This window comes from Amblyomma maculatum, chromosome 3, assembly GCF_055883805.1.
Source record: "Amblyomma maculatum isolate TAMU_Amacu chromosome 3, ASM5588380v1, whole genome shotgun sequence".
NCBI lineage: Eukaryota > Metazoa > Arthropoda > Arachnida > Ixodida > Ixodidae > Amblyomma > Amblyomma maculatum.
Genome location: NC_139346.1, coordinates 33,381,804 through 33,397,929, shown reverse-complemented (window position 1 = coordinate 33,397,929; position 16,126 = coordinate 33,381,804). Strand labels below are relative to the sequence as shown.

The window sequence follows — 16,126 nt, the reverse complement described above, 5'->3', positions numbered from 1 at the left end:
GCTTATGTATATGAGAGACTTCATACCATTGCAAATCTGAGGTTACTGTATTGTTCTTGCCACTCGGCGCGGCACCGGCTGCAGTATGAGCAACCGAAAGTGTCAGAGAATATGATGCACAACGTTGTGTAACATACGTAAGGCAACTTTCTGACTTGCTCTTCACCCGTAACTGTTTCCGTGCGCTGATTTCGCACTGCGCTTTCATTTTGTCTCGCTGATTGAAGATTTCAGAGGTGGTGTGAAGCTGCATGATGCCTCGCTTTCAGTCACCTTCTTAGCTGTGTAGATATAGAATAAGCGAATCTATGAACACCACACCTACATCAGGCTAATGGAGCCGTGTTAGCTATTTAAGGGAGGTTTTGGCCCGAATTCAACGCCTTTACTTCGTCGGATTTTCTTAACTAGTTGGACCACGCGGCAGCTGTACCTTGATACTACGACGGCAGGTGGGATGGTTGACTTCGGAAGGTAATATGGAAAATAGAAAATGCACACACTAGAAAACGGACGTGACACGAACATAGCTTCGATCGCCTTAAGGAACCAAGCAATTTGGGCTGCATTCAATCTCAGCGTATAAAGCCATTCGAATATCGAAAACGAAAATTGCAGTGATAATATCCTTCCCGTTTTCTACTTCCTCTAGGCGAAGTAGTCTTAGCTAGTGAATCAGGCTAATCCCCATGCCGCTTTTTCTCTTTTGTTTTTCTTTTTCTTTCGAGTCGTTGAAGGCCCTGCATAATCTCCAGCTTGTTGTCTCCTCCTTTTTTCTTGTGGCTTGGAGCTCACGTCCTTTCCTCTCGCTCACTCTTCTCAACTAGGCTACATTCTCCGCGTTTGGATGCGTGCGCCCGCAATCACTTAATCGCCGTCCAACACGTTTCCGATACGCAACCCCGTTTTTCTATACTCGCTTCTTTTTTCTTGCTCTCACGGCTTGCGTGTGAAGCGGTGTAGGATCTCCAGTCGATTTCAGTGCCCAGTCGCGAAGGAAACAGGTAGGTAAGTAGGCCCATCGTGCTGGTTGTGGTAATGGTAAGACGCGGAGCGTGATAAAACGGAACGAACTGAATAGGGAAACGAAAAAGGTTTTGCTGCGCTTGAGACGACACCAAGCCGCACGCGAACACGCGATTGTGTCCTGGGGCATCAGCGACCGCGATTTGTCTCTCGTCGAGTTGTGAATACCACGAGGAAAATAGTAATCGGAGGCACCCGTGTGAAAAGGAGTCTACTTTGTTGATTCCGAACGAAGCCAATCGGTGCAGGATAACGGGTGTGGGAAAGGAGGGGGAAAATGAGCAGGTACCGTTACACGTGTAAATAATGTGTTCTCTGCATTGATCGCGGTATAGTTGGAACTGTTTGTTGTATCACGCACTCCTAACCTTCGGAGTAGCCGTTGGATGAGGAAAACGTTAGTACGAACTGCGCGGAAGATGCCCACTTATTTTTTTTTTTTAAAGTCGATATTTATTGCCTCAGGGCATCAGTAGGTTATGAGATGAAGGATGAATAAATGATCGATTGACGGGTGTTGAGCTCTGTTGCCTCAGGATGCACCGCAAAGAGCAAGAATTTTGATCGCTGAGAGGTGAATAATACTGCCTGTCTGTACTGGATTTTTCAGCGAGCAGTTCCAAAATTTCTAAATATAGGGAGTACCAAGCAGAAAAAAAAAAAAAGAGGTTTCAGGAAGAAAATTTGAACCACGGCGAATGAGCTTAAAGCAGTAGTTTGAATTTTACACAGGTTGAATGAGTTTACGCAGTAAATTAAGTATGCGGTGTCTGAGAATTTGTTTCTTGGAATCATTTTTTTTCTTCCTTTTATAAATTCTTATCTTTAGAGATTTTGGAAAGTGCTACTGAAACGCCGGGCATATCGCGCGTCAAGTCCTTGATTCGCAGCAGGCGCATATCTGCCGCGAGTTCTTCAAAGTACTGCATTACAGCCCGCGCTACAGAAACTCGGAAGACGATCGGGTTACACACAACATGTCCCCTCTAAGCCCTTCTTAGACGCACCACTAGCTGCTTAGAAAACGAGACGTAGCGTTAGAGAATGGCATAAGTGAATGACGGTATGGTTATGCCAACGTACTGAACGGACTCTTGGGAAATCCTCTGCTATTTATCTGTTGCCACGTTGAGAGATCCTGGCGGGCACCAGTGCCGTCATTAGGGGATTTTCCATCTTCTGAGCTTTGCAAAAGATATGACGGCCCTGGAGCACAGCCGAAAACCATCGCACACAGCCCATTCTGCAGCGCTCTGGAGTGAGGAACATTCGCCCCTTTTTGCACTGATCTTATTACGCTGTTTTTAAGTATAAAAGTGGGCACGCTGCCTCGTGGGCACGAGGGACAATGAGGCATCGTGAGCAGTGAAACTGAGCAGGACACGATGCCGCCATTGTGTGTGAGTGATGATAAATGAGGAGCAGCACTGCATACGGGCCCAAGTCTTCTTACACGATCAGCTCTCTCAGTTTGGCTCACGTTCTTGTGCAACCGGAATGTTGATGTTAAGATGCGGAGTTAAGAAAACAGCATTAAGCGAAAGTCGAGGCTACGGCGGTCGAGGAAGAAAACAAGAATCCCGCGAGTCAGAAATTCTCATAACGTGAGAGAACTGTGTGGTGTTAAGGAAGAGGACACTCCGTGCCCTCTTCTTGTGACGGGAGTCCGTGAGAAATAAAACAGGGGAATGTTTGCGCGGCCGTTAAATTCCATCTACACGTGGCCTGTACGGGCTCATGCCATGTTTCGCCGTGACTTGTTGCCGCATAAGCGAACGCACGCACAACACTGAGTGGGGATGTAGGGGTGAAAAAGAAGAGGAGCGTGCGTATAGCTTGTGAGTGCTTCTGTGCATAGAGATTAGAACACCGCGGCCGCTCTAATCAGAGGTTTCTCGCTTGCAACCGTCTTCGGGAACCTCGCTCGTTTATTACCTCGCAGCGAAGCAGTACCTGCCCTGTAAAAAAAAAAAAAAAAAAAAAAAGAGAGAAAAAAAAACGGCTACTCATTAGCTGAAGGGAGAAGAAACGAAACCAAGCGTCTCTTCCTAGAAACGAAGGGTGAGAAAGCAAAAAAAAAAAAGCCGTTCTGTGCCGGCTGAAAAGGTGGCATTCCTGCGTGCAGTCATTGTAGGAGTCCGCCGGTTCCTTAATCCGATGCGAGAAAAATCTCACGACCGTCGAAGGGGAAAGATAGAAATGCATAATGCATCGGGAGAGAGGCACATAGCGATCCTCTTGGCGGCCTGCTAATGTGGATACCCATACACCATTCTGTTGCGTGTGGGAGATCTGTGCGTCGTGGTATATACTACGCCGCATACTCGCCGAATCGCTGAATGCGGGTGACGTAGGCGGATCATCTTATGCTTCTCCTTTGTTTTTATTTTCATTTTTTTTGTAGCTCGAATTATTCCCACTCATGCACCACAGTGACCTCGCCCCGGTTATTTTCTTTTTCTTGGGGGACAGAGATCATCTTTCACTTCGCGCGACGCAATTTGTATGCATACCATAGACGCGTGACTCGGCGTGTGCTACTGGAAACATGAGAAAGACAGTTTTGCCTAAGCACCCCTGAACGCCGAGACTGAGGTAGCGAGTGGCTCGCGGTACAACCCGCACACCGCGTGCGACGAATTTTATCCTCCTCCATACAAGCTGCCGATGCGGATGCGATCGCGCCAGTTGTTGGACGCCGATAGGCGACGATCGTACCTGTAATAATACTCAAACGGAGGCGGTTCTGAGCCCGTGGAAGGTTTCGGTGCGCAAAAATTACGGAATTCGATCGCCCCCTGAAGGTGTGGCCTAACCTTCACTGTAGCGCGCAATGCCCATCGCAGAGGAAAAATCAGAGTAGAGTGCGCTTTCCTCCTAGGTGCACGCTTATGACATCAAAAAATGACTTTTCTCTAGAGTTTTCTGTTGTAGATTTTTTTAGGGGTATCTTTAGAGGTTTAGCCGTAGCATACAATCGGTACAAAGTAGGGTAGCCCTTTGTCTTCCTGAAAGCGTCAAATAAAGAACGCGTCACAGCGATTACTCTATCTGCGATCACTGGGAATCCCTCCCTCTCTTATTTTTAGTAGTCTCCTTTTCTAGCTCGCGATCCTCGACTAGCTCATTTCGTTTGTGCAACGGAGAATCTCAAGTGTTACTCGAAGCACGCTCAATTTTTAGTTCGTACTCAGCGTATTATGGTGCTGTCAAAATAAACCTTAAGTTCAATTCATCTCGGTATCCAGTTGTCATCGGCACCTCTGCTGTAACGTCTTATTTTGGCCATAACCTTGGTGAAAACTCCCTTCTATGCGAGACGGTGAAATGTGTCTCAGCGCATCCGGCATTGCATCCTATAAGCGCCCTTCGTTCCTGTCCGGCTGAATGCACGTGACATCTTGCCACAAACTATCGTACTATCCGCATCCGCATCCTCGTACCGCTGGCAAACTGCAGGTTACCAGGGCTTGCTATCCGCGATGTGAAGCGCGTACGTTGTTACCGCGACGGCCGCGCGGACTCGTATTCTTCGAAGACGTCGGAAGCAGCAAGGCATAAGGCGGATTCGTGAGCGTGTGCATTCAAGCAGATCGGCGGCGCTCACGCCCAGTCGCCGCCGCTGCTCGACTTAGAGCGCGCCCGAGAACCCGTCCGAGGCGGCCAGCGTAACGAAGCGGACCTTGCCGACGGAAGGGCTGCTTTTCCTGCTGGGCCGCCGGGGAAGGCGGTAACAAAAGAAGAGGGGGGAGAAAGAAGAAGAAACACGGCAGCTCTGGCCTTCGCTGCGATAACGGGGAGCCGGATTCCAGATGCCTGCACGGCCGGCTGGCTGGACTGACGCGCGGGTTTCTGGAACGATACGTCTGGCGCCGGCAGTTCGCCGGGCACGAACGCCTTGCCTTAATGCCACACAGAGCCGAACGAGATGCCTCCAAGGGCTGCCGCTGATAGCGATCCCGTGGAATATTCGCAGCCCATCTCGGAAAGCACGAGGAGCGATGGAAGAAGCCAGCCTGGAAAGACGCTAATAATCTAGGCGACCTGCTCAGAAGCTGGGAAGAAAGTAACTTTAAGGCACAGTGTACTTCAAAGACACTAGACGAGCCGGTAAGCAGGAAGGGAGCGCCATGTTGACTTTGCTCACAGATGAATCTCTACTGACGCAAGTGCAGCGTCGTGTGCCGGGGACGTTCACTGCGCCGTTGTTTTTCTGCCACGCGTGATCACCGCGACCTATGATCGAAGGGTGCGAAGCCTGACCCACATTTCTCGATGTGCCTGCGCAGTGTCTCGCATCGTATTATTATTCCTACAGAGACCGACCGTGTATCACTTTCAGCATGCTTCATACGAGTCTTACCGCGTCCGCCGAGAGGAGTCTCCCAGCTGTCAGTCTCCGACGTCGAGCGACGTCTGCGTCTTCCCGTAGAGGGCCAGTGACGGCTGAAGAGACGACGAACCACGAATTGACCCGCTAGCCTATGAACCTTTCGCGCCTTCCATATGCACGCATCCCACATAGCAATTTCTAATGCCTGCGCACCCCTGCGGAGCGAAGCAAAGGCGGTTGACGTTTAGTAAAGCATTTGTGCTCGGTGCCTCCGGCATTGGCGACGCGCCAGCCTACAATTGGTTTCCTTTCTTTTGATTGCAGGTTCAGCCACATCCAGACTGAGTCACACCTTCAGCTTTTCGGCCTGAGTGAGTCGCCCAGGAACACCGCGCGGGCCACCACCACCAGTGGCCTGTGCAGTCGCGACAGAAGGCCAACGGCGATGAGATCTTGAGTGGCTCGCACTGTAGCCGGACGTCCCTCGCAACGAAGACAGCACAGTGGTGCCGCCATGGCGTTCCGGAAGGGTTCCAGGGACATGAAGAAACAGTCGTACTACGTCTGGTTCCTGGGTGCCAAGGAGTCCCGCGGTCTCCGTGGTCTAGAGTACATCAACCCTGTGCTCCGATTCCTCTTGGAGCGAGAGCGGGAGACCGAGCCCCCCAAGGTCACGCTCCAGGTGAGTTTCAGCGACCTATGTCCGCCGGGGGAGCTTTGTGGTTGTGGCATAGGGCGGCTGATCTTATAAGACCGGATATAAAATGCTGGCCTCGGGGGCCGCATTATGATGGAGTAGAGATACAAATGCGCTCAGTGTTGTGCAGTGCTAATGCTGGTAAAGAATTGAAGCTTGTCGAAATGAGCTCTGTACCCCCCGGCACGTACGGCGTCCCTCATATGAGGGATATCCAGGGTGCTGTTTCGGCACGTCAGACAGCCACACTCCGTTATTATCAGCTCCAAAACGGAACACGTCTCACCTAATGACACATCATTGAAATTCGCAGCGCAAGTGATGTGTGAAAGTCCGTGAAAAATATATAACATGGTTCTTGTTCAAGTTGGCTAGTATCAATGTTATTGATGACGCGGCAAAGCTGGAAGTAGAGGCGTACTGCAATGCCAGGTACGCCACCCTCTTGGGGCGACATTTTAAGTCTATAAATTATTTTCTATACTATACTATAGTATACTATACTATACTATACTATACTATACTATACTATACTATACTATACTATACTATACTATACTATACTATACTATACTATACTATGCAATACGATACAATACTATACTACACTATAATACTATACTATACTATACTATACTATACTATACTATACTATACTATACTATACTATACTATACTATACTATACTATTCTGCACTATACTATACTATTCTGCACTATACAATACTATACTGCAGCGCTGGGGCACTAAGTTGGCGTCCAATCATTTGCACCCTTGTTCTAGCCACCAGCTAAATTTCACAAGCTCCTTCGCTGTATCAGGTTTTTGTCTGAGAGTATTACAGTAGCCATCTGTTGTCCTCATCAGAAACATTAAGCTATTTTATGTGCGGTTTATCATGGCTAAGCTGTTCAGGTTATGAGGGTGCCGTACTGGTGAGGCGCGGAATAATTTCGACCACCTGAAGAACTTTAGCGTGCACCAATACGGCATACCAAGATACTTTGTTGGGCGAGTTGGTATATATTCATTATTGATATAAACAGCGCGAACACGAAAACAAGGGACAAGAAACAAGAAAGCCACAGTACATGCGCTGACTCACAACTAAGCCTAAGCCGTTTACTCCAAGGCCCACGGGTTTTTTCACGTGACTGTTTCGTTTTCTTCATGTTTGTTTTTCTGGGCCTTGGAGTAAACGGCTTAGGCTTAGTTGTGAGTCAGCGCATGTACTGTGGCTTTCTTGTTTCTTGTCCCTTGTTTTCGTGTTCGCGCTGTTTATATCAATAACCAATACGGCATAGCACGCGGGCGCCTTCAGCGTCTCACCGCAATCGTAACGCTGCCGCTGCGGCCGGGTTACGATTGCAGCCGTGCTCGAATTCGGGTAACCGGGCTCAGTGGGTGCCCCTGAGCCAACATAGAAGAATGTCGTTGACGCACTACAAACAGCACCGTGACGGCGACACGCCAGAAAGAGAACAAGCGCTGAAGGGCAAGATTGGATCTTGATTACCATAATTAGAATTGTTTGGAAAGCCGCATGCGTCCTGGTTGTGTTCGAGAGTGTATTATTACATGTGTTTTCTTTTTCAATAATCCTTGACTTCTTAGTCAGAGCTTGTACTACTTCCGTGTTCATCGTCACGGCGATGTTGTTTATTTCTTCAATGATGCACCACGCCGCTCAGTTTTCGGTTCTTCTTCAGAAGAATGTCGATGCCGGTCAGGAGAAAGGGGGGAGAGGGGGGGGGGGGGCAGTTGGCAGCTGATATGTTCGGGAACTGATTGGTCGTCTGGTTGTATGAAGTCATGAAATATCATGACATGGTTCGGTTGGCAGGCCCTGCCAACTCGAGTTTTAGTTTTCAAAATGGGAGGGTGAGATCGGAACCGTCTGGGAAACTTAGATCCCGAGTCGGGCACTTAACTCCTGGGCCACGCAGTCAAGTTAATGCGATTTGGTTAAAGCGCAGCCTTGTATCTGTGTCGGGTGATCTGTCACGTGATGGGATACCTTATGACTGTATGCTAATGAGCATGCGTTAGATGAGAGGGACACAAAGTAAGAGATTAGCGATTTAGAAGAGTAGCAGGGGGCAGGTATACACGAACGAGCATACACGAAGAGAGGCGGCAGTCGGGAGCCCTTAAGAAATGAACTTGATTGCCCCCTCCCCATCTCTCTCCCCCGCCCCCATTTTTTTTACTCTTTTATTAGATTATATTGTGACCCTCGTATATTGGCACTCATGTGTTTGCTAATGAAATTTGACCTCTCCAGTAGTAGGGCATGCGGCTAAAAAAGGAACAGGAGACGACGTACAATTAACCAAATAGGAGTATTCATACCTCAGTGCGCGGCATCAGAAACCCGTACGTGAGAAGCCGGTTTCCCACGTCCACACTGACACAGACTTAAACTGAAAGGATGGTACCATATAATGGGGTGCGCCACACCGCGCATATGAATGGGGATGGACAAGGAATAAGCATATGTACAGTGTGCAACAACCGAGTAATTACCGAGCGATTCGAAGCAGCACGGAACGCGCACATAAAAATGATGAGTGGAGATTTAAAGTTCTTAACACTTCAGGAATTAGCCTAATGGCTGGAAGTGACGGATTTCTACGCTGCTGAGCAATGTTCTCGGCTGTGAAGCACACCGCATTAGGGGGCTTCAGATGACTGCCTGTAAGCAGATGTTCATCAGCATGCCCCAAAATCTCAGTTCACGGCCGTTTTCGTAATTCGCTTTCATGGAAATGCGGCATCGCGCCCAGTAGCGGACCTCACGACCTGGGGCTAGGGAGCACTCCGTACGCCACTGCTATATGAGCCATCGCAGAGCAGGGTGGATTAATTTTACCTCCAAAGATGAGCGCTAATAGTACACAGCCCCACCAGAGTGTGGAAAGACGAAAGTGCGCCGGCGGGCCGTCTCGATTGCTTGAAGTAGGGAGTTGCTGCTCTGCCTTTCAACATAGATACCTCGAACGAGATTACGACGGCTCACGGTTCCCGTTTTAGCTTCGAGGAATCGTAATTACCTCCCGACGACAGCTTCACGCATTGTGGCGCCTTGGGGCAATCAACCTCGGCTACAGTTATTCGCACTTTTTGTCATTTGTGGTCGTTTGGCTTCGTGTTTGAACGCTTACACATGCGACAAGGCTAACTCCGACAGTCTGTGTACAACGCCGGGGCGAGCTTGTTTCGGCACCGTTAAGAGGGCCATCATTCATTATTCATTTTTTCCCATTCATGCTTACTATATAGAGCACGGGCCGACTTCCTCAATACTGCGTTCAAGCCACTCGTTGCACCTGAGCCCCCGATCGGCAATTTTAGATTATTCATCGGCTTCTCGCAAGGAAATAGCGCATTCACGCTCGCCACATACGCAGATATGTTCAAACGTATGGCGACAGAAAAACAGAACAGGGGAGGCGTACTTTCATCAACGTAAGCCGGCAGTTCCGTGATTAGTCAAGCGTGAACTGCTCACCGCATGCCGACGTGAATGAAGTCTTCGCGCTGCGGCGCCTCCTCCGTCTAACAGAGCGGGAAGACAACTTCATCGGGGTCGTGTCAGCCTGCGCTATTTTAGCTGCCAGACAGCCGATGCATATAGAAGCCTTTTCGTCCTGCTGCCGGACATGCGTTGCTTTAGTCCAGAGCTCCAAAGAAGTGGGTACTTGGAATCTAAAAACCCACGGAGTTATGTTTGCTTAGCATCTGGTAGAGTCGCCAAAGCTCTTTTACTTTTGTTGACAAATGGCGTGTCTACGACGCATGCAGGTGGATGGAAATATGAAAGATCTCCTGCAGTGCTGCCTCAACTTATTAGCGAAAGCTCTTCGCTGAACGAAAATTCCGCATTGTTAGTGTAGCTTCAAAGACCGTGCTAGTCGCTGAACTTCGTATGCTGCAACGCACTGTTGGCATTCAGTCTTCAAAGATTGTATAGGTTAGTGGGCAGCATAGTGAAATGCCATGAATATGTCATCGGTCCACTCGTGTATACAGTGTAAAATATTTCTGGTGCATTTTGGTTGCAACACATGTCCCCCAAGGCTTGGTTGCCTCGGCATTTTATAACGACTTACTTCCGAGGATACTTCGCTAAGTCAGCTGGCAGATATCCCAGAAGTCCGACCGTGTATCTTCATTGCACTGTATGCAATACCATGGATTTTCTATGTGTTGTGCATCTACTGTGGAGGCCTATAAAAATTTATAGCACAAGTTCTTAATGATGCTGAGACCAGACCGGGTGGTCAATATTTTTGCGGCGCGGAATCTTTTTTTTTTTTCCTTTGGGAATGCACTCAGTCGAATGTGCAGAATAGTCTATTAAAACAGCACACATATTTTGCTGTATAGCCTGTCCGCGCCACACGACTTGATGATGTACTTTTTACCCTGCAAATACTTTTGTGTTGGGTGTTAATCTTTCGCCACTCCCCGAAAATACTAAAGCTATTGAATGTGCTGAGAGCAAACAGTAAAAGGTCTCGCTTTGTTACAAACGGCAAAACTTTCTCCGCGTAGTCCCATCATCCTACTGGAGGTTTGTGATTGACGCAGTGCATAATGATTTTCCATGACTGATAAAATGAATAGAACATGCTAAGTTTCAATTTTTTGGTGTTGAATTTGCTTCCCCTCTATCGGCTTGTGCTTCTTCTTAGTTTTTATTGAGAAGTGACAGCCACTTTTTACATCAGCTCGCTTTGCTTGGCTCGGGCCACGGATGCTCATGTGCCTGTTTTATTTTTCCGTAGGTTAGCGGCAAGGGCATCAAGATGGTGCAGAACATCGCGCGCGGAGTGCGAGGCAAGATGGAGCAGGTCAAGCACCTCATTCCTCAGCACGCCGTCACGTGCGTGCACCAGGACGGCGATCTGGTATGCTGTATCCTGCTCCTGTACAACCCGGTCACCAGATGTCCCGTGCACGTGCACGTCTACCGCTGCGACTCGGCCGAGACGGCCACCATGCTCCGACAGCAGCTGCAGCAGCTCGTCGAGCGGCCCGAAAACCAGACCAAGTTCCGCGAGATCGAACACCGGCTGGCCGCCAAGGGGCTTTTGCGCGAACACTCATTCCACCACCATCACCACCACCCGGGACCCCCGAGGATGCCTTCGGACGGGAGGACTGAAGATGGCTCCGACGACCGCAGCGACGTCTCTGACGAGGACGAAGAGGGCTCGGCGACTGCTCCTCCTCGAAGGCCTCCCGCCGCCGTTCCACCGGTCCACGGCCCGGCTTCTGTGGCTTCCGCAGCCTCAAATGACCGGATGGCTAGCCTGTACGCCTCCCTGGCGGCCGAGCTGCGCGAGAAGCTCAGCAACCCGAACCGCGGCCCTCTCTTGCTGCCGCCAAAGGACTACGGCACTGTGTGCAAGAGGTCTTCGACGCGGCCTGAAGGTGGCTCCAAGTCGAGCAGCGGCATCGGCTCCGACGAGTTGCTTCCCCGTGAGCTGGACTCGTCGTCGGACGAGGAGTGGTCTCATCAGCGGGAGCAGCGTAGGAACCGGCGGCCGGTTTCTTTCCCGGCAACTGCGGCTGTCTTTGGTCAGCATCAGCAGCAACAGCAGCGTCAGCCGCAGCGACACGCTCATACGCCGCAGCCGTACCGCAACGGACAAGTGCCACCGCAGCGGCCCTTTTCCCAGCAGCAGCAACAGCCCCCGCAGTACCAGCGACACTCGGCGACGCCTAGGCAACTTGTGGTGCCCGAGTCAAGGGCGCACCAGCCGCAGCAGCTGGAACCTTTGAGGCACAACCATAAAAAGAGTAGGGACTATAGGCACAGCTTCGTGGAGCCTACAACGCGAAGAGCCCTGCCACTGTGAGAGAACACTTCGCGACCGACAGGCGTGCCAATCGGGGCGCGGAAAAGCCAGTCTGCAGATGCCAACGCTCAAGAGACGACGTCGCGCGACGAGGCCTGCTCGCCATCGTAGAACTGTCCTGAACGCCGCTCTCAGCCGTACAGCGTCACACTTGTACGAGTCGTGCAGAGTGCGCCACGCCGGACGATTCACTGCGGTACGCAGAACTTGCATTAACTAGGTCGTAAAGCCAGGTCGGAGCTGCTTAATGTGAACGGACCCTTGGGGTATCCCTGTTCGTTTGTACCACGACTAGACGAGTCATTTAGGACTGCAGCTAGCATCTTTTCTCATTCTGTGCGAGCAGCTCTCTCCCGCGTCAACTCCCAGCTCCCGTGTGTATATCTGTACACATCGGCCGTCACGGACATTCTTGATACATAGTATAGCGCATCCGCTGCTCCTAAATAATTTCTTACGGATGTTAAGGAGCATCACTCGAAACCTACGAGCACGCAAGGCACGGCACATTGAAGGGGCGTGTTGCTTCAAACTTATGCGCATTTTCGACTTTTGCGTTTAGTCCTTAATTTCCTACCCGCTCGCCAACGCTTTGTGTCAAAAGGTGCATCGCTGCAGCCGACATCTTTGATGATGCGCGCATAACTTTTCATGAAGCGTGCAAGATCTCGCAAAGCAACGTGAGTGATATGCTAAGCAGGCATCAGTCCATGCGAGAAATGCCATTCGCATACGAAAATCGATAGGCCACGCGAACGACACATTCCTCGCGTGCGGTCCCTTTACATGTGTACGCGAAGATGATCACGCGCGCCCTCGGCGACGGTTGAAGGTTCATGGTTATGAGAGCGTGATGAACCTTTTGAAAGACGCCTTGAGTCCATGCAGATGTGTCGCGTTTCAACGAATACACAACTAATTAACATCGCGATGGCGAAAACGAACGAGAGTGAGTCCTAACAGTCGACGAGTGTTCGAGACTATAGCTGCTGCCACTGCCACCGGCTAATGACCACTGGAATCAACTACCAACAAGCTCGGACCACGTCTCCTGGAGCCCGGTTCGCTAGAATGACAACGTTTTTACTATTGTAACTAAACTATAGGCCGCGGTCTATAGCGGCCGCACCCGTGGACTTATTTTTCAACTTTTTCAAATGATGCTAGTAATAAAACAAAGGTGATATACTCTGAGTTGTTTCGGATGTGTTATTACCGTCATCTTGACGTCGCACCGGACTGGGGGAAACGTGAAGAACCTCTTTGGTTTTAAACCCGCTATGTTTTTTTGTGCCTTCGCTTGAAGGCTCTCAGCTCTCTCAGATCTCTAACCATGGGAATGTACTTACCGTTAGATATAGAGATGCAGTTAGGTTGCGGTTACATGGTAGACTCCTAGAGGTCGCCGGTACCTGTGCCATCCACCAGGCCTGCTGTGCGTGCGTGTGTGTGTGTGTGTGTGTGCGTGTGTGTGTGCGTGTGTGTGTGTGTGTGTGCGTGCGTGCGTGCGTGCGTGTGTGTGTGTGTGTGTGTGTGTGTGTGTGTGTGTGTGTGTGTGTGTGTGTGTGTGTGTGTGTGTGTGTGTGTGTGTGTGTGTGTGTGTGTGTGTGTGTGTGTGTGTGTGTGTGTGTGTGTGTGTGTGTGTGTGTGTGTGTGTGTGTGTGTGTGTGTGTGTGTGGAATGCTTCATTGGCTGCCACTGCCGCGAGAATTAGAAAACGTGCATACGTCGGTTTCTTCATCAAACACAGAAGTACAAAATTAGTCGCTGATAGAGAAAATTACGCAAACTTGATAACGATGAGTTTGTATAGCCAAATATTACCTTGCTGTGAACGCTGGCTCATAAGAGTGTTCTAAATGCTTCTCTATTCATTTGGGGCTTAGGTTGTGAGAGAAAACGACTTCATTTGTCAGATAACCCATTAAGGGTCGCCTGTGAGATGCAAGGTGTTTTACGAGTCAGTTAATGTTTTGTTGACGAGTTTGTAGTCAGGAAAGAGACACTCGGGCCAAAGACCATACTGTCACATGAGCATGTTAAGCTTTCGCTGAAGAGAGCGATTCACTGACGACGACATTTTCCTGCTATGTACCTCAATAGGGACAAATTAAGAAGCATGGTCAATGACTTGACAGACAAAAGCGTAAGGATGGATCTAAACATTATTATACAGGAATCTAAAGCAATCTTCAAATGTCGCGGGAAGGGAAAACACTTTTAAAAAGGTAGCGAAGTGCTAAAAGCTGTGAATGAACCCATCTACTTCAAGCAAGTAGTGTCCGAAGCTCCGGAACACGAGACTGAAATAACATTAGGAATAAGAATGGGATGAAGCCTATTCGGCGAGTACTCGCAGAATATGACTAGCAGCTTAGCGGTATCTCTTAAAAGGAAAGTATATAGCAGTTGCATCTTACCGATACTCACCGATGTGGCTGAATTGTGGAGGCCAGCGAACACAGCAGTCGAAAAGCATGGCTTGAATGATACTCCTCCACATATGCACTTTGAAGAATATAACGTAGAAAAAAAAAATTAGGGGAGATTGTTATCATTGCGTATTGCAGTGCAATAATATAGTGCCTTCTAGAATTTTCCATTGGGCGCGACAACCCTGTAACTTTCTCTATGCCAGTAGAGAGCTTAACATGTCTACATACACCCTAACATAACCTAACTAGCTGTCGGCTACCACCACGAGCCTCCGCCGTTCACATGGCGCATGACATCACAGCCCACGCCACTTAATTAGATACCTCCGGTTCCCACCTTATTACCAGCTGTAAACCCCACCTCGCATCGCGTGGTTTGTGACCTAGTACTCACGCCAGCTAATCGTTTTTTTAAGGCGATAGCCTTTATAAGCTCATGAATGTGAACAGGATTTGTGCCTCAGTGTAGTGTGTAACATCGTCGTTGTAAAGAATTGAGTTTATTGGTGTGTAAAAGATCGCTGAATTTAGATGGTGAAAAAAAAAATGCCTGTGTTCAAAATTTCTTTATGGGGTTCAGTTCTTAGTTCAGCCGTTCAGACGTGTCCGACACTTCGTGACCCTATGGACCATATCACGCCATGATTTCCGGTCCCTCACTACCTTCCAAACATCACATAATTTAATCTGCAGCGCCTCGAGAATGCCCTCTAACCATCGCGTTCGCTGCCTACCCCTTGTCCGGTGACCCCCAACCTTTCCCAACATCAAATCTTTATCCAGCGACTCCTCTATTCTCATCAGATAACAAAAATAGCTCAGGTTTAACTTTAGAATTTGGCCCTCCAATCAGCAGTCAGGGCTTATGGTCGACAATATCGGCTGATTTGATCTTCTGGCAGTCCAAGGAACCCTTCAGAGTCTCCGCAGCACCACAATTCAAGCGCGTCAATTCTTCGGCGGTCAGCCTTTTTGAAAGTTCAACTCTCGCATCGATACATCACAACTGGAGAGACCATAGTATAAGTTATACGGATCTTGGTTGGTAGGCTAATGTCTCTGCTCTTTACTAGGCGGTCAAGGCTAGCCATGGCTCTCTTTCCCAGAAGCAGGCGTCTCCTAATTTCATGGATGCAGTCTCCTTCCGGGGTAATATTGAAGCCCAAGAAGAGAAAATTTGTCACAGCTTCCACTTCTTGTCCCTTGATGCTAAAGGACTTGATAGGGCAAGACGCCATGATCTTTGTCTTTTTAACGTTCAGTTTAAGCCCAAACTTCTCACTCTCTTCTTGTACGCGCATCAGAAGTCTCCTGAGTTCCACTTCACTTTCTGCCATTAAAGTGGTGTCATCCGCATATCTAAGGTTGTTGATACGTTTTGCAGCAATCGTCACTCGAGCTGAAGACTCGCCCAGACCGGCCTTCCTCATGATGCACTCAGCATATAGGTTAAAAAGGCACGGCAACAGTATGCAGCCTTGTCTCAGTCCTTCCTCAATCGGAAATCAATCAGTAAGACCACGTCCAGTTCTGACTGTGACCTCTTGCCCTTTATAAAGGTTCCTGAGGAGACAGATGAGGTGAATTGGAACTCCCATCTCTTGGAGAGCTTGCCACAATCTGCTGTCATCTACGCAGTCAAACGCTTTCGCATAATCAATAGAGCAGAAGTAGATGGGTTTCTGGAACTCTCTTGCTTTTTCCATGATCCAGCAAAGGTTGGCAATCTGGCCTCTAGTTCCTCTGCCCTTGCGAAACCCAGCCTGC

The 16,126-nt window shown here is 49.2% G+C and overlaps 1 protein-coding gene across 1 annotated transcript; it reads left to right on the top strand.

Moving 5' to 3' along the window:
• The first annotated feature begins 4,778 nt into the window (after positions 1 to 4,778).
• On the top strand, positions 4,779 to 13,110 carry LOC146194481 (uncharacterized). The gene is made up of 3 exons (XM_084597433.1): positions 4,779 to 5,136; positions 5,684 to 6,041; positions 10,848 to 13,110. The coding sequence occupies exons 2-3, from the start codon at positions 5,874 to 5,876 to the stop codon at positions 11,922 to 11,924; spliced, it is 1,245 nt and encodes a 414-aa protein (XP_084453559.1). The 5' UTR covers positions 4,779 to 5,136; positions 5,684 to 5,873; the 3' UTR covers positions 11,925 to 13,110.
• Positions 13,111 to 16,126: the final 3,016 nt, after the last annotated feature.